The following is a 25,430-nucleotide window of genomic DNA, read 5'->3' on the forward strand; positions in this document are numbered from 1 at the left end:
GCGCCGTATGCCTATATGCGCGAGTGGAAGCGGGCGAGGGTGAGACGGCGACGGCAGCTCAATCTCGTGCACGCAAGGTATGGAAGCGGGAAAGGCTGATTCACACTACGCCGACACGGCACCAATTTTGGTCTGCCGACTTGGCGACAGCGTTTTCCTTCCTTTAAACCGTAGGCCACAGCGTTTTCCGTCCTGTAAACTGCTGTCGTCATCAGTCGGCAGACCTAAATCGTTGTCGTGTCGGCGTAGTGTGAATCAGCCTGAAGGAAGCGCGCCGTCTTCCAGTCGTGCGCAACGCACCGGAGCCGGAGCGAGGGAAGGAAGGGGGGGGGGGGGGGGGGGGGAATCGTTCTGCGCCGCGCCGCGCACGCTGTAACTTGAAAGCCATCTGCAGCGGGGGCAGGGTCCCCCTTGCGCTGTATTTTCGCGGCTTAGTTCGCGTTGATGCGAGCGGCGGCACGAAGGTCAATTCGCTCACTGCTGCTGCCGCGCTTACTCAATCCACCCTTTTGACAGCGAGTTTCCACGGTCATCGAGTGAGATGCGTTCATGTTCGCTTCTACGCGCGTGACACCATGCTTGTTAATTTAGTTAGTAAGGGAATGTTTACAACTTTCTACGGCCGATAAAACTACTATCCTTACTTCGTATAGCTGTTCACAAATTTTCTATCGCAATCTACACTTCGCCTTTCAGGCGAAACTGCGACTTTTTTTTTTTATTCTTACGCACAAGGCCGTGAAGTGTAGCGACAAGAACGTAAATGCTGCGGCAAGTGAAGTAATAAAAAAAGCCTTATGGCATTAAGTGTCACCTGCACCGTTCCGCTGAGTATCCGGGAAGGGAGGACGTCGTTGACGAAGGGCTGCTGATTGATGGCGTGGTGGGCCGGCTTCAGGCCGTACATCTTGTGGTCTAAGTGGCCATTGAGGACCCGCTCGAAGGATCGAGCCCCGAGGTCGAACGGCAGCAGCGAGCGAGCAGTGTTCAGAGCCCTGGTGCACATGGTCACGTCCATGGGAAGGCCGCCGGGCGCTAAACGAGGGGCCACCCAAGTGCCCCGGCGCGTGCTCATGTACACCTGCGTCCGCGCGTGCACGTGAGAGCGTGCTCATGTTTGAGCGCGTCGTACAATTTGCCAGAAAGCGCATACCTTACTTTCTATCTAACGCAAACCGCTCAGCTTTTCAGTGATTGTGGTTGCGCGATAAAAAACACACGAGAACAATCAAAAAGCGCCACATTTTCAGTTACGTACATTTGGTGGAACCTCAGGGAGCGCAGCGCTCTCTCTCACACAAAATGGCCCAGCACTGCCAATAGACATTTTTCGAGAGTGGTGGTAACAACTTCATGCCTACCGTGACGTGTACCTTAAAGACCTGTCTAGGGCGTATTATAATTCTCGGTATCCAATTATTCTCAAAGGGAAACCCTTCGAAGAGGAAGCGCTGGCCGCTCTCGAGCGGAGTTAGGAAGCTAGCTCTCCCCAGGAAAGTTGATGCACGGCCCACCAGCCAATCCTGCGAGAGCCGGCGAAACCATCACTCTGCGGCGTAGTCGTGCGTCAGTGCGCCAGAAGCCCTGCAGACGTTACCATCGACGAGCGTAGTACGAGTCGTTCTTGGACGCAAAGGTAGCTCGGCCTGAGGCACTACTCGCCAGGCTCGTGTGCCCTGCCGCTGCTAAACGCCGCGTTGTCGATCAACAAATCCGCCATTGCTACAAACTACGGTCCCAATGGTGTGGTTGTACGCGTCGACGACGTGGCGTTGAGTAGTGGTTTGGAGTTGACTTTTAGTTTTAATGCTTTCAAGATACTTCTTTTCCTTATCTCTATATGAAAAGGAGTAGCCGGTGCCAAAAAAAAGCGACAACATCTCATAATAATAAAAACTACAGTCCCAAAGTAATGATGCAACAAGTGGTGGAGGTGCGGGGTCGCTAGTCGTTCCTCTGCAGAGCCATTGGCTTGCCGATACAAGCTTCCATTGATAATATAGGAAAATGATTCGTGCATAAACTGAATGGCTAATTTCCAATAGAATCATTTCCAACAGATAATTTACAATAGAATCATGACAACACTTGACTGCAATCAGCCAAAAAGAACAAGGTGGGTTCAGAAAGGGATGTTCCACCACGAATCGCATCTATGTCATCAATCAAGTAATTGAGAAATCTGCGGAGCACAACCAACATCTCTAAATGGGTTTCATAGATTATGAAAAGGCGTTTGATTCAGTAGAGATACCAGCAGTCATGTAATTATTGCGTAATCAAGGAGTGCAGGAGGCATACGTGAATATCTTGGGAAGTATCTACAAAGATTCCACAGCTACCTTGCTTCTCCACAAGAAAAGTAGAACATTACCTTTCAAGAAAGCGGTCAGGAAGGAGACAATCTCTCAAAAGCTATTCACTGCATGTTTAGAAGAAGTATTCAAGCTATTAGACTGGAAAGGCTTAGGAGTCAGGATCAACGGTGAATCTCTCAGCAACTTTCGGTTTGCAGACGACATGATCCTATTAGCAAGGATAAATTGCAACGAATGATTGAGGGCCTTGACCGAGAAAGTGTAAGAGTAGGGTTGAAGATTAATATGCAGAAGACAAATATAATGCTCAATACACTGGCAAGAGAACAAGAATTATGATCAGCCGTCAGCCTCTAGAGTATGTGCAGGAGTACGTTTATCCAGGTCAGTCATAGGGGACCCTGATCACGAGAAGGAAATTTACAAAAGAATAAAAATGGATTGACTGACTGGAAACGTACCACTGTCATTGAAAAGTGTACAATTATTGCATTCTACCGGTGCTAACATATGGGGCAGAAAAGTCGATGTGAGGTGATAGGTGAGGTGATGAAATTGGTAAATTTACAGGAGCAAGTTCGAATAAACTAGCGCAATACAGCGGTAATTTGAGATCACTGGGAGAGGCCTTCCTCCTGCAGTGGACAGAAATAGGCTGATGATGATGATCATGATGATGAGTAAAAGTTTACGTAGGTATCTTTATAAAAAATGAGCCGCCATCCCGCCCTGCGAACGAGAATGTCCAGCGAAGCTGTATCAAACACCACACATGGTTGAGCATTGTATGTACGCTGTTCTTCTTATGGCTTTAATTTCCGTGGTCTATCCATGGCACTTTTAGAATGAACTGAATGAGTTGCTAGACGGGCCTCCCTTTTATATATGAAAGCGTGGTGGCGTCACTAAGTATATATATGATGTATGCCTGATTGCAAAGAAAGATATGCCGTTTGGCTTCAATTGTTAACCTGGCGTTTTGTGTTTACGCCACGAAATTTTCCGACCAACAAGAGGTATACAGTTTCGCTGTAAAACACCTACATACCCCATACCAAGGCCCCGTATAGATCAGATTGATTATTATATGTGAACATAATATTCGATATTATGCATTTTCAACATGTGTGATCACATGGTTATTACTAGTTAATATATTGCCACCTACCTTTTGCCTGGACGATAGAGCAAGAGACAGCTTTCGCAGAGCTACGACAGTGCATGCAGACAGCACCTGTACTTGCGCATTTTGATGAGGAGGCAGATACAGAGGTCCACACAGATGCTAGCCACGTCGGATTTGAGGCTGTCCTTGTACAACACGGCCGTGTTGAGCACGTCATAGCTTACGCAAGTCGTACACTCTCTCGAGCCGACGCCAACTACTCCACTTCAGGGAAAGAATGCCTCGCAGTCGTGTTGGCAACGACAATATTCCGGCCTTACCTCAAAGGCCGTCCCTTCAAAGTGGTGACTGATCACCACTCGCTGTGCTGGCTGTGAAATCTCAGAGATCCCTCTGGCCGTTTTGCTCGGTGGAGTTTGCGCTCGCAGAAGTTTGACATCACGATTGTGTACAGTTCCGGGCGCAAACACGAAGACGCTGATGCGCTTTCCTGCGCACCTGTGGGACACCCTGCTCTGAGCTCTGAGGATGGCGATGTTTTCCTCGGGGCCATTTCTGATTCTGACTTCACGTCCAGGCAGCCAGCAGACAAAGAATTACAGCCTGTTATCGACTACCTGGAGGGCCGAAAATCTCAACTTCTTCAGCTTATTGCTCACGAGTTATCCCCCTTTTTTCTCAGAAGGGGTATCCTGTACAAGAAAAATGCCCGTGGCAGTGACAAAGCCTTTCTCCTCGTTGTGCCTACTGGCATGCATGACGATATATCTTCTTTGCCTGCCACGACGAACCCACGTCAGGACACTTGGGCTATTCGCGGACTCTCGCCCGAGTGCGCTAGCAGTACTACTGGCCACGACTTTCGTCTAGCGTACACCGCTATGAGAAAGGCTGCCGCGAGTGTCAGTGCCGCAAGACACCACCTGTGAAACCTGTGGGCCTAGGACACCTAGGACACCGTTCGACCTCGTGGGAATGAACCTTCTAGGAACCTTCCCTTTGTCGTCCACTGCAAACAAATCTATTATCGTTGCAACAGATTACCTCACTCGTTCTGCTGCGACAAAAGGACTGTCCCGCGGCACGGCTTCCGAAGTCGCGAAGTTCTTCGTACACCCCATCGTCCTGCGGCATGACGCCCCGTCGTGTGTGAACACGGACAGGGAGACGTCCTTTACCGCACAAATGATGGAGGACATTTTCAGACTGAGCTGCACGAGTCATCGAAAAACAACAGCCTATACCACCCACAAACGAATGGACTGACGGAGAGGTTAAACAAAACAATAGCAGACATGCTGTCAATGCACGTGAACGTGCAGCATAAAACTTGGGACGAGATTCTCGAGTACATCACGTTTGCCTACAATACGGCAATACAGGAAACAACGCGATTTTCGCCTTTCCGTCTTGTTTACGGACGCAACGTGCAAACCATGCTCGACCCTATGCTTCCGTGCGACAAAACCGATGAACTTGCTCCAGACGCCGAGCACTACACTGAGTACGCCGAAGAAACCCGCCAACTGGCTCGCGTAAACATCAGTTACCAAGACGGTGCCGATGCACGACGTTACAACCTCCGCCATCGAGAAGTCGCCTATCGCCCCGGCGACGAAGTCTGTGTGTGGACCCCTATTCGACGTCCAGGCTTGTCTGAAAAAACCTTTGAGACACTATTGCGGACCGTGCAAGATTCTGAAACGTGTTAGTGCGTTACATACGAGGTAATTCCAGACGGCGTCTTGTCTTCGCGTCGACAGCTTCGGCTCAAAATCGTGCATGTAGTATGGCTCAAGCCGTACTTCACACAGTAGCTCTTGTGCCGGTCTGGCATCGAGTCGATGCGTGCAGAAAAGGGGAGGGGGGGGGGGACTAATGCCACCTAGCGTTTTGGGGAGGAAGCGCACGGAGAAGACGAGAAAGTAGAGGACCCAACTGAACGGTTCTCAGCCAGGACAAAACCACCTTGTCATCTTGTTCACCTTGTCGTCCAACCGCGTGACAATATGCTGTTATTCTTCTTTGTATTAACGCATTTGCACACCTCTTATCGTTAATTAATGTTTTTTTTTCCTCTTTACGGTGACAGTAGGTCCCGGGACGCCTACAGTTCTTAAACCATGGGACCTTCTACTGTATATGTAAACAGTTTGGAATGTCTCAAGCAATCCTTTGAATATAAAATCTTTGAGACCTTTGAAAAAGAATGGTGGTCTTATACACAGAGAACAAAAAAAAAACGAGAGAGAGAATGTAAGGGTGTTAAACAGGAACGCATCTCCTTGGTTACCCTGAGGGACAAGAAAAGGGAATAGAATGTTGAGCGAGAGAAAGGAGAAATCAGGGAACGACGCATTGCGTGCACTCGTGCGGAGAGCATGGGGCGCGTTTTTGCCTTTCGCGCCGCGATCGAATCCATGGCCTCGAGCTCAGCAGCGCAACCACAAAGCCACTGGGCTACCACTGTGGGTTGACCACACAGTCAAAGGCACTCTTACACGCCATTCGTTCCGAAAAATGCAGTGCTCCCGACGATTATCGGCCCAGAAGACACGCTGGCACTCTTGTTTTCATGCGAGATCCCATATTACGGTATGACATTATTGTTGATAATCTGGGTTTTTACAGCGCAGCTGTCTATCTATGCCTAGGGTTCTATGCATTTTTCGTGTCCGTCAACGGATCTGCGTGTGCAAAAACTCGGCTCCCGAATTTGATGCAAAATAGTTTCATTCTATGCAAATGCGTACACGGCTGATCACTTGGATATCCATTTTCAGTAGATTAGTTATCGATAGGTACCATTTTCAACATCAGTAGACTCTCAGGTAAATACGCGTTTTTCAAAGATTTGCCGCTATGCGACCCGCGTCGGCCATGTGTACGCTTGCACCGCCCTCTGTCGTCGTTCCAAGCGCTTGCGCGCCTAGTTTCCTTCCACTCTCCCGGCGTGGCGGTCTCGTCGCGCGTGTCAAGTTTCCTCCGGCTTCCCGAAGTAGCGGTAGTCTTCCACGCGAATCTATGCCGCCGATCAAGACTGCCTCTCACAATAAAAGCGTGTGTGCGTGTTCTTCTTCGGGTTCATAGCCGTGGCCTCTCAAGAGAAATAAAATTTGCTGATACCTTACATCTAAATTCTGTGTCACCTCTATGTCGTGTGCTAAACTGTTTATTGGTAATCCACCTTCACAGCTGTGAAATGGCGCGTAATTTTTATTTAATTGCACGTAATTTAATTGCTTTTCTTTTCGTTTTTCAGAGACAGTGCTTATCAATACCGTAATCATGTTTACTAAGCACCCGTGCATTCTCACCTGCGGGCAGACGTAGCTTAACTCGACGGCGATGTCCCCGCCAGAGTTTCCCATGCCCACCACCAGGACGCGGCGGTCCTCGAACATGGACGCCTTCCGGTATTCGTGCGCGTGCACGACGCGGCCGCGGAACGTGTCTCGGAGGCCTGGAAGATCGGGCCACTTGGGCACCGCGTGGTGGCCGCTGCACACGACCACGGCGTCCGCATAGAGCGTGAAGTCCTGCCCCGTGGTCGTGTTCCGGCCGCACACGGTCCAGCGACGCTCTCTGCTATCACCAACGCCATCACTCTTGTCGACTCCATCCGCCGACGCTCTATGCACAGACTCCACCACGTGGTTGAAACGGATGTGCGAGTTCAGGTCGAAGTGCTTGCTGTATCGCCTGCAGTCGGGAGTGTACGTGCACGTTTCAATAAAGACAACGAGAAAGAACTAATTGTAGTTTTAAGAGTTAGCCGAGGTTGTTTTAAGAATGCCTGAATAGTATTATTGCGAGCAATGTAACACAGAATGTATCTTCCGCTTCAAATGCAAATAAGTTATATCAGCTAAGAAGCGACTCGAAGATGAACTGAGGAGCCCACAACCAGCAAAATTCAATCATAGATGATGCACTAACCAGAAAGAAAGTGCCCTGATATTTTGTGTCCAGAAGCAGCAAGCATGACGTGACTGTGTGAATTGTGCGTTTGTCCTACTAAGCAATGTCCACCCACCCCGTGCAGTGTGGGCTTTAATGGGGAGGAGGAATAAAATTCCGCGTTGGCGCCACCAAACGTATCATCTTTCCCGCTGAATAGGCTACGATGAAAGCTTCCATCGCGTTCTTGTGGACTTGCCTTGGCTTGGCCAGACTCCTTCCACAGGCCCACTACCGTGTTGTGGAAAAGCAGCAGCGCCAAAGAGCCTCTACTACGCAGTGAAGCGGGTCATCGCTCTTACTAGCGAGATTCCGCCTAGATTACTGCTTGCCGTCTCCGCTCCCACCACGATAATCCGCCCGACTTCGCGCCTACTCGCCAATCGGCGAGTTATGTATACATGCACCCGTGGTAGCGAAGCTGAATAGCTGACATGCGCGAATGCTGGCATGTAGCCATGATGGTATGAAGTGTAAGGAGCAGCGTTACAATCCTATTGGTCTTAAAGAGAAAGCTTTACTATCCTAGTCGAGCAGAGTTTCGCGGTCGCCAGCAATTTGACCTTCATTTGACCGCAACTGCACTGTAGCCTTGGCAATGCATCACTTGACTCGCGGGGCCAAGCTCCGCCACGCCGCCACCACAGGCGCTCTCCGCAGCTGGGTCGCCGCCTGACCACTGACTCGCCGCGCGCCTGGCTAAGAGGAGCGCCGCACTCGCCTAGTCAGCGCGAGCTTGGCCATGGATGAAAGCGAGGCCGGGCCGTCTTGTCTGAGCGTTGCGCGGGAGTGGGAGGCTTTGAGTCGTCGTCGGCAAGCGGCGTCTGACCACCCCGCGGATATCGCCCGGCGAGCTGCTTCACTGAATGTGGTCCGGAATGTCATGCGCGCGAAGCTAGCGTCTGAGACTGAGGAAGAGCGAATGTATACCTGGCTTGACGATCAGTGTATACGTAAGTATAATAATTACAACTAAATCAAAGGTTAACCAAGTGAAACAATGACTCAACAAGGCTAAACCAAGCTTTCGCTTTGCATATCCAGGGTTAGCTGAGCCAAGCCGCAGCCATTTTTGTATTTCTCTTTATTGTTTATGATCAAGGTTTCTTCTTCGTCCTCATGAGTAGAGGCCTGGATCTTTAGGCATTAAAAAAGCGCGTTTTAGGCGCCAAAAATAGGCAGCAAAGCAACGTTTTAGGCCTCCAACGTCGTAAATATAGGCACAATAAATTTTTACATAAATGCAAATAATTTCAAATGAGGACGTGCGCGACCTGTATCTACGACAGGAAAACAAGAAATGTTATTGTTTATGATGGCACAAAGGCGCCAACAGTTGAACATAGCCATGCAATTGTCCCTTAAAACTGCTGGACTTATGACGATCATTTGGCGTAATTCAACAAGCCCACTGCTTGATTCATGTTCAATGGCCACTGTACTCGAGCGTTGCAGAAAGTGAAACAAGCATGAAAAAGAATACTTGAAAGCTGGGAATACTGATAAAAAAAAGCGCTACTTAATGTCTGCCTCACGCAATTAAATAGGACACAACAAGCACAGACAAATAATAAATGCAAGAGAGACTATAATTTATCAAGAAATTAACATGTTCTTACATGAGGACTGTTAGGTACAACTCTGACAATTTTCTCATATACAATGACATTCTCGGCATTGTACAGGCAAAACGCCCCAACACTGCCAAATACACTTCCGCCCCATTGAAGTGTACGTGTTTGAAGAAATCTGTTTGGAGAGCACGCGGAACGTAGTCTAAGAATCACTGTGAAGATTGTGGAAACAACAGCAAACTACCACCATCTCCAGATTTTTGGATTCAAAATTGGTCCTCTTGTTACTGAGAATGATCTTGTACGCTGAGAGGGAACGCTCGACGGCAGTGAACACCTTAAAAAGTAAATTACAAACAAAACAAAAACCACGTGCACATCGCATTTTTCTTTCTTCTTTTGCTCTTTACTCTCCTTTCCCTGACGGCTCTCCGCGGTTTCGCATTCGCCAACCGCGGCGCGTCCCATTTCACTGCTGCTAGCGGTTGTTTTCCGAAAGTTGGTTTAACTAGATGACTAAGTTCAACCCCATAGAGTTCCGAACAGTCAATGTTGCCCGGTAACATGAATAACGGTCTCTAACTGCACTCGAAAGCGAAACTTGAGGCTAAATAGTCTTCATATAGGCGCCGATATTGAAAGAAGGCATTTATAGGCATTTATAAGCATTTAGGCACAAACGCCAAAATAGGCATTTATAGGCACTATAAAAACACTATAAAAGCCCTTCTTAACCTCTAATTCATGCTCATATATCAAAGTGGGGCGATAGGAGCGCAAGGAACAAAAAAGGCATTTGCCTAAAATCCGGTCTCTACAAGTCATGAGCTACTAAATGTCACCATGCCACTCTCATTTCACAAACTGTGAGCAGCTCCATATATTCGGCAGCGGCCTAAGTTTCGTTCCAGCTGCGCCGGTTATGTCTACACGGGCTTAATATGTGCCTTGCCATTGCGCCCGAAATACACGAGCACAAAACATAGACTTCTCATGTGTCACGGGCATGCCGCATCGTGCATAAGCTGCAACGTGTTAAATACTCAGTATTGAGCGCTTACGCTGCTTCGGTGACATTTAGACTGGAAGCCCGTTAGCGCCAATGCGAATATTTAGTTAATTCTCGTACGCTTTATATAGTTTTCATCAACAGATTTTTTTTACGCAACAACTTTCTTTGGAATATCTTGTCTTTTCATGTCATTTTCTCTTTCAAATGGCCCTCATATGTTTAACGACCTGCTATATGATAAATGGACTCCGTCGGAATGCAAATTTTACCTCCAAAATGGCTTACCGCGCACGAAAACTTGACCTCAACAAATAAGAGCTTTATTATATGCTGCCTTGAATATATAGAGACTGGTCGCTGTCTGCGCACAGCGCGTGCTGCACCCCGTACAGATCTGAGGGATCAGGACGGCAAGTCCTGTAGCTTATGAGACAACAATATGTCAAGAAAAAAAATGAAAGGAAAATTTCAGAGCCCTTCCACTAATGTGAAGATGGAAGCCAGCGAAGCTGTGACTATGGTGGGTCTGCTGTAGTGAATATTGCTATAGTGCATTTATATATCATCATTATTGATTAAATTGAGCGTCTTCGGCGTGTTCGTCAAAGATCGAGGACGCCGTCGTCTTGTTTTCGCTCGGCGCAATGGCCAAGTAGGGCGTTTGCTGCACCAAGTCCACGCCATCGTCATAGACTACAGCTACAGTGTTCATAGCCACGGCACATTGCACGGCAGCGTCAGGATCCTGTGAGATCTCCCCCGCTCCTGCTCTCGGCGGCTCATAGTTAAATTTCCAACGCGAGTATGAGCCACACGCGATTTCCTTCTTATCTTCCTTCTTTCTTTCTTGTCCCTAGCTCATGCCCGCATATCCAATGCGGGTATGTGTCACACGTGATTTTATTATCGGTAATCGTGACGTAACTGACCAGCATGTGATGTTATCGATTTTATGACCTATCAGTCATGTTAGTCATCCGTTTTGACACCTGTGCTAATGCACAACTGGCGGAAAACCGCCACGCACATGGAGCCAAAATGCTGATGATGATAGCTTTTTCTACACGTGGACATGATCCTGGGGGAACTAGCCCTTAACAGCGTCGCTATAAAATTTACGCAAAGAACTCCTCTGGAAGTTGTTTAAGTATGCGTAAGCATTTTAGCGCTTGCTCGTCTCCGCGCAACCCGAAGTCATTATCAGTGTTATGAGACTTCATCCGGCCAGTACAGCGCTGTGGCGACACGAACTGGTGCGGACGGCGGTGCTAAGTGCATTGATCAGGCATGCAAAGTACAGCAGGTGGCGCCAGGTCCGCTGATGACGTTCGGATCATAAGCCGTTATCGCTCTTTAGCGCCTTGTCAATCCGTGTCGAACCATTGCGTACCGTGATCAAAGGACTCCGGCGGCGGCACGGACCGATCATACTTACTCTGGCACGGACGTGTGGACCGTATCTTGAAAGCGATCTGCTAAGCGGGGCAGAGAGTGCCGACCGCTGATATCTCCGCGCACTGTGTTTTTGCCGCTTCCTTCGCGTTGAAGCGACAGGCAGCATGGTCGCTCGCCGCCGCTTGCTCTATATTGAAAACGATCGTCCTACGGGTCGGAGGGACGGTCGGACTGACGGACACTTTTCTCTTTGGGTAAGCATAGAAATGCTTACCCATTTAAAGGCTTCATGGAAGGACGCTTTGACATAAAAATATATCCGGTATGAGGCCTTCAAACAAGTATGCTTCTGACGATGTCCTCATAAGAACCCGCTTTATATTGCGACATTACCCTCTCAAGTTTGCATAACTTCTCTGTTTAACAGGCACCACGCGTCGCTTTCACCTCAGCGGCATTCACGCATGTACGTACATACATCGCCTTGGAAGATTTATCTTACGTTACAAGGCCGCCAGCTCCGAACGCCTAGCTGAGTCACAATCGACGTCGCTCATCAAAGCGTCTGCAATGTGAACCGCCTGTCGAGGGGAAGCAGCCTCCACAGCAACACATGCACCGCGCATCATGTCGGCTTCGTGAAGTTTCAAAACAGAGTTTATATAAATGCGTCGGCCTGCGAAGAAATACGACACTCGTTCAGCGGCGGGGCCACGGTTCTGCAAACAGTTGAAGCGGCTGGCGACAGATAACTGCGTGGGATAACCCAAGGTCGCTGGTAAACGATTAGAAGGAAAGAACGGGAACAGAAGACAAAATCAGTTGTCTCTCTCTCAAAACGTGCCGTTTTGCTTGCACGGACGCGAGTGCTAAATCGATAACAGAAAGTGGAGAAAAGAATAAAGACTAGGAACAGGGTGGTTTAGCGTCATTTCACGGAAGAATTAAGGGTCGGTTGAAAACGGCTCCAAAAGTTCTCTGTGCGCTGACTACTCAGAATGTCTGTATTCTCGCGCAGTGTCGGTGTGCATCACGTGAAACAGGACAGGTGTACGTTGGTTACAAATATGCATCCTGGCAGAAAAAGCCCGTTAAGACAGCTACAGAGGCAGCCCAAAGTGGTTGTGGTATTAAATCTGAACCACGTTTGTATACGCGGGGACTCCCCGTTCCTACGAACAAGAAACCAAATTTTCTTCCGGCAAGTTAATATCTCGCCCCATTTATCCTTGTCGACACGATGTGCTCGCGTGAGGGCTGGAAAATACACCGTGAAAGAAACGCAGGCATGCAACCACTAGGGAAATACAGGAAAGTGACTCGGGTGTAACAACGGAGCCAGGCGAGCTTACGTGAGGTATTCCAGCATGCCGGAGTGGTGCATGAAATTCGGGCTGTCGGCGTGCGGCGGGAAGTCGCTGTAGGCCGAGAACTCCTTGGAGCTGTTGAGCATCGTGTTGCGCGCCACGCTGCCGCACCCTTCCACGGGCTCCTCGGTGTATCGCCACAGGCCGCCCACGGCGCCCGTGCGCTCTAGGCACACAACGCGGAGGCCTTCCTCGAGGCACGATTTGACGGTGGGCAGCCCGCTGCTCCCGGCGCCGATCACCACCACGAGTGGCGGAAGGGGCCCACAGTGCCCGCTTGTGGCTTGAGCTTCCATGCTGGGTGTCACCTTGTCTGCGCCTCCCGCCACTGCATCCATATACCGGTAGAAGAGAAGCATTTACTTGCGCAGAACGTGCACACAATGTGTGTTCTACGCCGGTTAGTTCCGTGGTCATTCCGGCCGAAGCATAACCATAACAGACGAGTCAGAGATGCCGTTGTATTGCACGTCGACCATGGTTACGTCAGCCATTCATGAACTGTAACAATGGAAGCACCCTTCCGGAGCCGTTATGACTTCTTGTCGGCATTTACGGGCTGGGAGCACCCTTCGCACTACGTGTGATTTCCGTTTGTGGGCATTCGTATCGCTTTGATAAGTTTCTTTCGAGCGCGCAGTTATAGTAGCACACTGAAAGGGCTTGTAAAGCGCGCAAGAAGTTTCACGTGTACTTTTATCACAAGGCGCCATGCTATAGAGATAATTTAATTTGGGTAATCTTACTAAGATCTCCTAGAGGAGATTCAGTTGAAAGTGTGGTAACGTCTAGGCACAGAAATAATCCTCAGGTTGTTAGCGACTCGAAATTCGTACAATTTAGGGGTTTATCCTAATTTTACTATCACTATACATCACGGAATTTTCCAGTTCCTCATTAACCGCGCCCGTAGAAGTATGTCTCAAGTCTGTTCTGAACAACAATGAGTAGGGTATAGAAGCGGCGCAAGCGGCATTCTGTTAATGTGAACTGAAGTAACATTGGTATTACAGATGCGCGCAAGAATTGCGCGTGGGGAATTAATACATTTACAGAACACGTTGCGCAGCGATGATCATTACCTTTCTGCAGGGCGAAAGCCGAGGGCACTCACGCTCTGTGAACTACGAGTCGCTCGAGAGACCACCCGACATCTCTAGCCCTCAGAAGACCCCGCGAGGCCGCGGGGATAAGACGATTGCGCGGTAATAGGAGCCGCGATTCCCCCGCGCGTCGGGACTGCAGCGCAAGCGCTTATCGAACGCATGCCCTGAACGCGTGTCCCTGCAGTCCACAGACGCCTTATCTCTTCCGCTTGCATCGTTTTGCTTTCTTTTGTGCATTTGGATAAACTGCGAAAAATATAAGACAAGAGCTGATACGGAACTACGATAGCGTGTACTTGAAGTGAGCTTGTTCAGTACAAGAGTCGGGTCTGGACAAAGGCCGCGGCACTTGAGCCTGTATACGAACTCCTGGATACTGAAGAGCCATTAGCTGTCGTCTACTGTTAAAGCGAACACTCTAATGTGAAGCTTTCACTCTGCTGGCTCTATACAGCCGAAAGCACCGGCTGAAGTTATGTCAATAGAACGAACAGGTGTGCAGAAAGGTGCCAGCGCCCCCAACCAAGCGTCACCTGCTGTATAAGGCCGTGTGGTTTACACTTGCCAGAGACAAAAAAAAAAATGATCGCAAGTGTTTATGTGTTCTCTTTAACAGTGGACCACACTTGTTATTCGCCTGTTACCGCCTGCTATTGTGCGCTGTCTTTATTGCGTTTTCGTCTAAGCCCTTTGTTAGTGAATGTGCGAGAAGCTTACTATCTCGCATGGTATTTACTTATGATGAAGGATCGCAGAGCGTTAGTTGTTCATCTCGGGCAGTAGTATACAGACAACGTAAGCCACCGAAACTTTCGCTTTTATGAGCAAGAGAGAAGCAAAACCCTTAGGCGTTGATGCACCCACGCTGACGCCTGGTGGCACGTCTCCTCCATCACGACTACCAACGTCGATGAACATGAGCAACCGTCGTGCATATGGAAGCTGCACTACGCTGCACACGCTAGCACAACGCGAAAGACGAAGCACGTAACTGACACACTAATACAACGCGCAAGACAAAGCACGTAACTGAATCGTCACCGAGTCAAATCAGCGCGTACAGCGCGTCGTAATTGCAGCCTCCGCGATCAACTTCAGAAACATTTTCAGAGCTAATCGCGGAGGCCACGCTCCGCTGTGCTGAGTACGGTGAACGCCACCTAGGTGGCGTTGGTAGTGCTTCTAGATGCCAGCGTCCCTTCGAATGCTGGCATCGAGGCGTCGTAGTGCTGAGACCACCGAAGCGTTCACGGTCGGTGCGCGTTAGTGTCATAATGCAGTACTTCTCTTTTCTGCTCGTAGGCGGCGGCACCGCCCCGAGCAAGAGCGCGGGTACACGGAGGAGTGTTAGATATATAAGGCGCGTCTGTGTAGCTCTCTGCAAATGCGTTTGTGGCGCAATGCGTATAAGAGAAGCTGCCTTGATATAACATGCAGACTTTCACATTGATCGCTGTTAAGCCTATTTATGGTAATGCACGGATGGGGGCGAGTGGCGAGGGCAAGTTCCGTGCCAGACTTCGCAAGTATCGTGCACCATCGCGTTGTCTTGGCAAAATAAATATCTGAAAAGATTCCCTTGTTTCCTCTAAGTATTCGATTCCTCACATCTATAGATAAGCGGTCGTGTCGTGTTGTCGGCCGGCGCCACAGTCGTCATCGTAACCGTCATTACTATATAGCTTAATAGATTTATGAGGTGATATTGAAAATGTTACCAACTCTTGCCGCCTGCCTTTCCCACATTTACAAGCGTAAAGAACAATTCGCTGTTTTCATTTACTTGTTCGCTTATTTATGTTTTCCCGCGTGCGTGGTTTGTATCACGTTTGGTGTCACGCATCACCATTTCTGTATTCATTGTGCGAGTGTCAACGCTTCCCTAGATTTGTTATTGATACTTAATTTTTATAGTCCACCATTCCCTTCAATTGCTTGCTTTGTTGCTTGTTTGTTGTGCCTGGCGGTCCCTTTGGAGAACGGTTGATTCACCAGCAAGCGTGCAGATATATGGAACGCCACCCTCGCTTCATCGTCCGTTCGACGCCAAAGAGCTGGCGAAGAAAGCAGCGTCACCTGAACTATAGTTGACAAGCGATTATGTGTCGTGTCTTCGTCTGTGGTGAATGGGGAACGAGACGAGTTCTGGGACCCCAAACTGTAAAGAGGTCATCGGACATGAGCAACCTACTAATTGCTGCAAATAGCCTATACGCTGATCGACTTCGCGGCAACAGCGTGGACCCCAGTTTCACATGAAATTGCGTCTTTTATTTATTACATATTGCAGACAATCTGGTCCAAGCAAGACCCTTTCCTTCTCCCCCTTCCCCAGTGCAGGTTAGCCTACCGGGCTCAGCCTGGTTAATCTCCCTGCCTTTCCCTTATGACTTTTCTCTCTTTCTCTTTTTAGTGTAAGGATCCCAATCAATATAACAATATTCAAGCTTAGGTAGTATGAATGTGAAATGGCCAAGAAGTGTGACGTTAGGAGGAGAATTTCGAAGTTTAAGGTTTAGGTAACAAAGCTTGCGGAAAGCTGACGAGCACATGTTGTGAGTGTGCTGATTCCAAGAGAGGTCACTAGTGATTGTCGCTCCTAGGTACTTGAAACTGTAAACCTGATTCAAAGGAAAAAATGTCAGGTTATAAGTATATTTAAGGAGAGTTTTCTTAAGCGTTACACAAAGATAAAGAGTTTTATGGGTAATAACAGTCATGCCGAAACCTAAATTAAAATTAAATTATGGGGTTTTACGTGCCAAAACCAGTTCTGATTATGAGGCACGCCGTAGTGGGGGACTCCGGAAATTTGGACCACCTGGGGTTCTTTAACGTGCACCTAAATCTAAGTACACGGGTGTTTTCGCATTTCGCCCCCATCGAAATGCGGCCGCCGTGGCCGGGATTCGATCCCGCGACCTCGTGCTCAGCAGCCCAACACCATAGCCACTGAGCAACCACGGCGGGTTTCATGCCGAAACCTGTGCACCACTTAGATCCATTAGCAAATTAGAATTCAATTCGACCTGATCATGCACACCTCTGATTTCACGAAATAAAACATCATCCGCAAATAACCTAATTGTAGTTCTAGGAGTAATTGCAGCGACAATGTCATTTATATATAACAGAAACAGCAAGGGTCACAGAGCATTGCCTTGACGCAGCCGTGATGTCACAGGAAGACCGCAGGATTTACAACCATGAATTAAAATGAACTGCCTTGTAAGTAACCCGAAAACCAGGAGACTAAAATCTCAGGAAGGTTAATATTTATGAGCTTAATAAGCAATTTTTTCATGAATAACTCACTCAAACATTTTGCTAGTCTAAATATATGGCGTTAATCTATCCATTATTAACAATGCATGCTGCAAATGAATGAACTACCGTGACCAGTTGTGTTGCTGTAGAAAAAATTCTTATAAAACCATGCTGAAAGCTAGATAGTATAGAGTTTTCCTCAAGAATATTCATTACACATTTGTCCATAACATGTTCCAATAATTTACAACAAGAAGATGTTAAGGATATTGGGCAATAATTTTCTAACATCAAACGGTCCCCTTTTTTATAGGCGGGTATGAGCTTGAGCTGTCTTCCATTCATCAGGTAGCTTCACAGTTAATAGTGAACATCGAAACGAAATCAAAAGAAATTTAGCAATAGTTTTGGCATAACGACGAAGAAACGTATTGGGTAAACCATCAGGACCATAAGTCAATTTTGTTTTCAGATTTAACAGCATCGCGACTACACCGTGATATCGAATAAATTAACTTCGGATATTAAAAATGTCCCATAACACAGATTTACAAGTGTACTTCTTTTAGAAACTATAGCAGTACAATAAGTATTAAAATGCTGAGCAATTAGTCTGTTGATCTGTAACAGAGTTAGCATCAACTAAAATTTGCATCACATGCTTCACAGAATCGCTCAAGTAATCCCAAAATTTTCTTGGGTCATGTTTCATAAATTTGGGCAATGTTGTTGTGAAAAAGAAGACCTTAGAATCACGTATTGCACGTGTGAGAGCGTTTTATTGCGAAAGCAATTATATGGACACTCCAAAGCGCATTTCTGCAGTCGGCGTCGCCGTCGCCGTGAGGTTCCGTATGACGTCAACGCCGACGTCGCCGCGCGCCGTATGCTGTATGTGCAAGTGAAAGGGGGCGAGGGACGCGTGCTTTCACGGCGAGCGAAACGCAAACGCGCGTTCTGCGCCGCGCTCCCTGAAGGGCTGCAGAATTAAGCGTCTCTTTCCTCCTTTACAATCACCATATATATAGAGAGCAAACGCGACTTCTTCCATCGCGCGAAAGGCCGTGGGGGGACGGGAGGGGAGGCGACGTATAGCTGCGGCACCAAATGCCTATTTATATAAAAAATGTCACAGTTTCGCCCTAAGGGCGAAGCAATGAATGCGATAGCAACACAGCAATGTCATACGAAGTAAGGTGAGCGGCTTTGGTTGCAATATGAATTGTAGTAAACATGAGCTTAGTAAGTAAGCAGGTGTGCTGCGGCGTAAGTAGACCGACATGAAGAGAGACTCGATGACCACGAGAAGGCGCGTGTGAAACGGTGGTGTTGATGAGAAGCGCTTCCCGTGGGCAGCGCGTGCGAAGGGACACACCTGTAGCGCTGCACTGCCGACCCGGGCAGCATTGCATGTGTAGCGTGCGTTGGAAAATGTGGCCCGACTATTACTAACTGTGGTGTGAGCGCGCACAAACAAACATGAATAGATCACACTGAATGACTGCAGACAACGACTGTCAAAACGCTGGCAGCAAGCGCATATACGTCGCAGCGGGCGAAGGTACGTGCGGTCTATCGCTTCAACGGAAACTGAGCGGCGAATGCACGGCGCATAAAGGTCAGAGCCGTGTGGAGATAAGAGACGGTGCGAGCGAGCGACGAGCGCGGTTGTTGGCAGAGTAGAAATGCGCCCCCCCCCCCCCCCCCGCTCCCTCCGGCGCTCGCTTCCCGCTTCCTTGCTTGCGCGTGGAAGATTGAGTGCGTTCGCTCTCCGTGACAGCGTGCGTCCCCGCACGCTTCCGCTCGGGCATACGGCGCGCGGCGAAGATTTTATCTATACGGAACCTCACGGCGACGGCGACGCCGACGGCAGAAATCCGGTGGAAGTGTCCATATAATTGCTATCGCAATAAAACGTTGCGAGGCGAGAAGGCGCTAAAGACTTCCGACGCCGCTCGATGAGTGTCCCGTTCTGATCTCGTCGAAAACCTCCAAGCCGCCCCCAGAGGCACCGGCAACAGTCACCAACGCCGCGCTCGTTCGGTGCGAACGCGGGCAAAACGCCGACGGCGTCGACAGCAGTTCTGCGCGTTGCTAGTGCTGCTGCATGTCTAAGTTTATACAGTTGATACAACTACTATCTTTACTCCGTATAACTCTCTACGAATTTGCTATCGCAATTGATGCTTCGCCTTTCGGGTGAAACTGCGACAATTTTTTTATACCAACAATGATAATAGGCTTGGGAGAAGACCTTTTAGCCCGTTTTAGTTTCCGTTTTAAATTAATGATCTTTCGCGTTATCCAGGTTGTACGCTTCTGCACCTTATTTCGCTTGTTTGGTACAAACGGATTCAAGCAATAATTGCACATATCAGGAAAGCTTTTCCATAGCAAAGACATGTTACATGCTTTTCAGTAATATCACTCAGGCAATTTTCGATATGCACAATCACAGAAGCATTATCAACTTTTTAATAATCTATAAAATAGCGTATGCTACTATTTTTACGAGGAACAGACTTTACTAGAGGAATGGACATATATACAAGACAGTGGTCTGATAAACCTTCTTCAACTATAACAGTGTGCTCTGCAATATCATGGATTATAAAGGCCAAATCTAAGGTAGAGCTAGATGAACCTTGGATGCGAGTTGACTCTAACAATTTAAAAAAAATTAAATTATGGGGTTTGACGTGCCAAAACCATGATCTGATTATGAGGCACGCCGTAGTGGGGGACTCCGTAAATTTGGACCACCTGGGGTTCTTTAACGTGCACCTAAATCTAAGTACAAGGGTGTTTTCGCATTTCGCCCCCATCGAAAGCTAACAATTTGAACCAGGTCATGAGTGAGCATAATATCAAATACAATATTAAGATTCTGTTGAATTTGCTTGTTCATTGCAGTCGCTCCCAATCAACGCTGGGCAAATTAAAATCACCGGCCCAAAAACTTTCTTATTTTGACAGAACATACACTCTCGTAGTTTAATTCAGGAGTGGAGTTTTAAATCAGGAGTAGAGTCAGGTGTCCTGTAGCACGCTATCAGGAAGAAGGAATGGCCCCAGCAAGTTATTTTTAAACACTCCAGATCGCGAAAGTCGTCGAATACTACTGCCTCAAATGCAGATTTAACAAGGACTGCTACGCCCCTGCCCCTGGTTTCTCTGTCTTTGCGAAAAAACATTATCAGAAGAAGGAAAGACTAAGTCATCAGCTATGTTGCTGTGCAACCAAGTTTCAGTGAGGACTGATATGTGAGGGTCGTGATCAAATAACTTTAATTCCAGACTATCTTTCTTGCTAATAATGCTCCGGCAATTAATATTTAAAAGTCTGAGGTACTTTTTCTTTGGCTTAACATGAGTGAGAAGACTGGTTGTTTCACTGTAGAAGCGTGATGAAGTGCTGATTTGGTCACTGAGAGAGCTCAAGTTTCGGGCTGCACGTGCATGCAACTGCACGTCAGGGGTCGGTTTGGTTTGCTGTTTTCGTTTGTTTTGCAGTGACACTTCAACATTTTTGTTGTCATCCAATACATCGGCCACGTTATTGATATACAGTTTGTCAAAGGCCAAAAAAATCTTATCATGCTTTTCCCGTTTTGTTTTTGCGCTTGCACATAACTTTCTTCTGACCTCACGTACTCTCTGCGATAAATCTTCGCCAATAGAAAATTCTTTGGAATTTTAATTTTGTTCCGCGAGTCCATTAGCTTGAGAATCACTGGCCTAGACTTTCTAGTGTTTGGTCTGCGCAACCTGTGATTGCGCTCTATATCAATGTCTTTTACTTCAAGGATTTCCCGAAAATGCCCCTATTCACTGCGTTTTCCAGTGATTCGGTATCTCCTCTTTCAGATTCCGGAAGAGCATAAATGAATAGTTTAGATCTCCTGCTATGGTTCTCTAAATCGTCAATTCGTGCCTCAAGTGACTGGATTGTGTTGCTCATGCGGTCAATCTGATTCAGGCAGGAAGAAACCTTTTCTTCTAGGAGAACCAGAGCGTCCACTTTAACGTCAATAGCAGATAATCGGATTTGTTTGATTTATTTGATGTCTGACACTATTAATTTGAGTTGATTCGCAATTTGTGCAAGGTCAGGACCAGGATTTGACTCAATATCCCACCAAGCAACAATAGCATTCCGAGCGAATAAAGCACCATGTGCGATACAAAACTGATCAATGTACACAACAGCTTCAGCAAACATGGATTACTTCGTTGGTTGGTAAAAAAGTCACAGGCCTGCGCGGCACACGCAGCACAATCACACCGTAAGCTGGTGGAGCGTCTCAAGAGTAGCTCCAATTTGGGCACCATGCACAACAGGGTCTTCGCGGCAGTCTGTTCGCCTCGTTTTGACGAGACCGATCTGAACTGTTCACCCGGCGTCGACGGCGAGCTGAGGCTTGCAATGCTCTCTGCACAGCAGTCTGCTGAGCACGATCGAGCCTTACAACTGCAACTTACATGTCGGGCGCGCCGCGTTTGCAGGCACCTTAACTAGATGGCGCCACCGCACTGGCGGAGGCTCGGCAGCTCGGGAGCACGTTGATTGCGTGCCTCGTCTGGATCGCATATCGTCGTCTGTGCCTGAGGACGCTGCGTTTGCAGGCATCTTACCTAGATGGTGCCACCATACTGTCGGAGGCTCGAGTAGTCTCCCCCTGCGTGCCTGGGAGTTTTTTAAGACATGTTTCCGTTAGCAAGCGCTTGTGTGGCTCAGTAGTAGAGTATGCGGCTCCCACGCAGAGGGCGCGGGTTCAATCCCGGCGGGAATCGGGTACTTTTTTCGCGTTTCCGGTGATAGCGGTTACGCGGCGGAAGCCGGCGGCGGCGGAATCATCGCGACCCGAAACGGCTATGGGAACGAGCCCATAACAGCTTACGCTGTAAAACTTTTATTGAGCGTCCTGCAGATTGATGACCCGGGCTCAGGTCTCCCACGTCGGGACGTCCAGACCTTGCCTAGTCGCCGCATCGCGGGCCTGCTGGACGGCCCAGGTTTGGCCGGCGAGCTTGGAACTATGCAGGGCGTCGGCTTAGCTCGCCGAGAGAACATCGGGGAACCTTCAGTCTTTGCCTAACATTCCCAGAGCATGTTCTTTAGTGTACCAGGTTCTATACCGCAGACCTATTAGATCGAAAACATTTATCATGATGTCTTCTGACCTGCGTAAAGAAGAGAACTGGATTGTGAAGCAACCGCTTGTTTTGGAAGCCGCCGTGCCCAGTGACAAGAATATGTGCTGGAAGCCCTTTTATAGCGCCCTGGCAGAGTGTAGCCCCCTACAGGTCCAAGTGCTTGCTGACGTGATGCGATGATGCAGGCAGTCACTTGGCATTTATTCGGATCTTGATCACGTGTCTTGGTGGGGCGTCACGGTCACGTGCAATGGCGATGACCACAATTAGATCCAGGCAGTTGGAATACGGTTGCAAAAGATGACTGAGAAGCTGCGTAAAAAAGAGAACCGGATTGTGAAGCAACCGCATGTTCTGGAAGCCGCTGTGCTCTTGGAGTACCATGCCCATAGTCATTGCATCGAGGACGGGTCGAAGCTTGGACACCAGAGGCGGAGTCCGGCGGTGTGGTGCGTCACCATGGGTGGGATTTTGCAGACTGTGCGACAATTCCGATTGGCCGAGAAGACGGACATTGAATTACCTCGACAAGTGCAAGGGGGAAATGAACTGCTTAAAAAGTGGAGCTTGGGTGTTGTGAGGGGGCTCGGACATGTAAACACTTTGAGATGGAGTGTGCTCTGACAATCATGGAGCCGTTCTTGTAAACCAGCATCATGTTAATTTGTACATAAAGCCTTTTTTCTCATAGCTCGGACGTCGCTCTAGACTTCTCTCTCCCGGCACCTGGCTTGGAACCAGCCATGGAAGCTTCGCGGCCGCTCAGACCCCCGATTTCACAACAGCCTGAACGCTTACGTGCAGGGTGCACCAGTTGTCTTACTACACTGCTCATCGATTCAAGTGCGTTATTGGCCTTCTACCATCATCTTTGTCATCGTTGTAGCTACACCATCGGTACTGTGTCTTCGCCGTCATTGCCAGCGATTGTTGTCGGCCCAACTGGCAGTGTTTTCTGTGGCACTTAAGGCTTCCGTTTGAGCGGCACACTACTTCTTTTTTTTTTCTCAAAGGAAGAGGATCAAAGCGACTCAAAAGATTATTGTGTGGGTGTTGCGGTGCACAAAGCTATGGTCATTCTAGACCACCCCGGCCGCAAAGAAATAATAAATGTCGGCACGTCAACAACTTCAGTGTATAGGGTTACCTATAAGCTCGGAAAGCTTACAGGTCGATATGTACGAAAGCGATATGTATCTGAAAGCTGCTGCCCGTGCAGCCAGCCCCCTGCTTTGGCATCACTCGGAGTTAAATACGTCTTTGTACGGAAAAGTGCCCTACAAAGACGTGTCCCTGGCATATCCATGGTTAAGATTCGTCGTTCACGAATATTAACCATGGGTATGCCAACATTTAATAGTTTCAATGCGAATTATTCTAAAGCGAACAACTTTTTCTTATTAAGGCGAGAGCCTTATATGTCTCATACCGAGTTCTGCGTTTCAAGGCCGTTTTAAAACCGCGTCGTCGACACGAAATGGTCCTCTTAGCATAAGAGGCGATAATACGCACAAAACCACGATTAAGGGTCGAAAAGTGAGGTGAATTAGGAGCGAATTGATGGTGAGCTGAGAGTGAATTTATGGTAAATTAAAGGAGTTTAGTTGGGTGATGAAGGTCAAACGAAAGGTAATGATGAGATAGAGTAAGTTAAGATAATGAAGAGTAAATGATAGTGAATTAAGAGTGAATGAGGGTGAATCAAGTGGTGATAAGGTGAATCATGAGTGATGAAAATTGTAAATTTGGACTAATAGAGCAAACCAAGTGTGATGGAAGTAAAATCGAGATTTTAGAGTGAATGAAGGTACACCAAGCAGTGATAAGGTGAATCAATTGAGAGTGAATCAAGTGTGAATTAAGAGTGAATCAAGGGGGTTATGGAGTGAGGGAGTCAGTTGCAAAAAAAATATATGCGAGATTTGAGGGTGCAAGTGAGATTGATTCAGCAAAAAAAAAGTGCTGAGTCACGGTTCGAGTTTGGTGAATCATAGGAAGGGTGACTTGCAAAAATACATGATGACTTGCAAAAATCAGAGTGAGGATGACTAAAAAAAAAAGCCGCTTAACCTTGCACTCGGCCGCGCAACGCTTGAAACAGCGAAACTGGGGCGATCGTAGCCCACCTTTTTCTGTAAGTGGGCGCAAACTTTTCATCTTATTACTCATGATGATGATAATTTCTTTTTGCGCGTCTCGGACTTGCGGCCGTCACTGCACGTTACATATAGCGCAGCTTGCAACACCGACACCACGTTGCAATGGAGGAGGTGTTTATTATACATAAGGAAGAGACGCTTAATTCTGCAGCCCATAAGGGAGCACGGCGCAGCGTCGTAGGGGATAGGGGGGAGTAGGACCACGTTGCAATGCCGACAACGCGTTCCAGCAGACCAGCTCCGTGAATGCGTCTCTCTCTCTCTTGCTCTCATAACGCACAAAACCTCTTCACCTCGCAAAGCACGAGTGTGCGATACGCGCCAGCTGTGGACGAAGACGACGCTCGAACGCAATCATATGGTTCGCATAAATGCATGCTCTGCAAGCGTGGTTACGACGCTCGCCTTGGGACCAGGGGCACGCGGGTTCGAATCCCGCCTCGGCAAGAAAGTTTATTTTCTTTTATTTATTCATAGTTGCTTGATACGAACCCCGAACCACAAATTATGGCTGGCTTAAACAGCTTCGCTGTTAAATGTGGTCGTCGTGTCAATGAGTTAGCGGCACTCGAGCTTCCGCCTTCAAGTCGTCTTAGTTGTAGCATACAGGATCCCTAGTAATTATTAATTGAGTGGAAAGCGAAGGAAAGTGTATACGCAAGCACATATGGACACCACGCATACTACAAGTATACAAGCAAATCTGGATTACACACAGGTAAGTACGTCCATACGGTATTCTGCGTCCTTGCCGAATCACACTATAATTTCCAGCGAAACTGTTTCTTTCGAACAATTGTATTAATAATTTCGGTTCCCCGTAATTAAATGACACACAATATCAACGTTGCCCGCATATGAGTCATGACACGTGCCCTACATGAACCGGGAAAACATGCGGATAACTTTTTTCTAACACCGTAATTACCGCACGTGTACATGTTCAACTTTGCGCTCCCGCCAGACGCAACATGGCCCCCTTTACATCA

General features: G+C 48.0%; 1 protein-coding gene across 1 annotated transcript in view; it reads right to left on the reverse strand.

Annotated features, from left to right (window-relative positions):
- The window catches only part of LOC119450343 (uncharacterized), a 53,595-nt gene that overhangs the window by 3,805 nt on the left and 24,360 nt on the right, over positions 1-25,430 (reverse strand). Inside the window, exons 7-9 of the mRNA XM_037713776.2 lie at positions 12,738-13,080; positions 6,762-7,146; positions 815-1,081 (exon numbers count right to left, since the gene is read on the reverse strand). Of these exons, the coding sequence (XP_037569704.2) occupies positions 815-1,081; positions 6,762-7,146; positions 12,738-13,080 (995 nt within the window). The remainder of the gene's footprint in view (positions 1-814; positions 1,082-6,761; positions 7,147-12,737; positions 13,081-25,430) is intronic.

Source organism: Dermacentor silvarum, chromosome 4 (genome assembly GCF_013339745.2).
Source record: "Dermacentor silvarum isolate Dsil-2018 chromosome 4, BIME_Dsil_1.4, whole genome shotgun sequence".
NCBI classification, from domain to species: Eukaryota; Metazoa; Arthropoda; class Arachnida; order Ixodida; family Ixodidae; genus Dermacentor; species Dermacentor silvarum.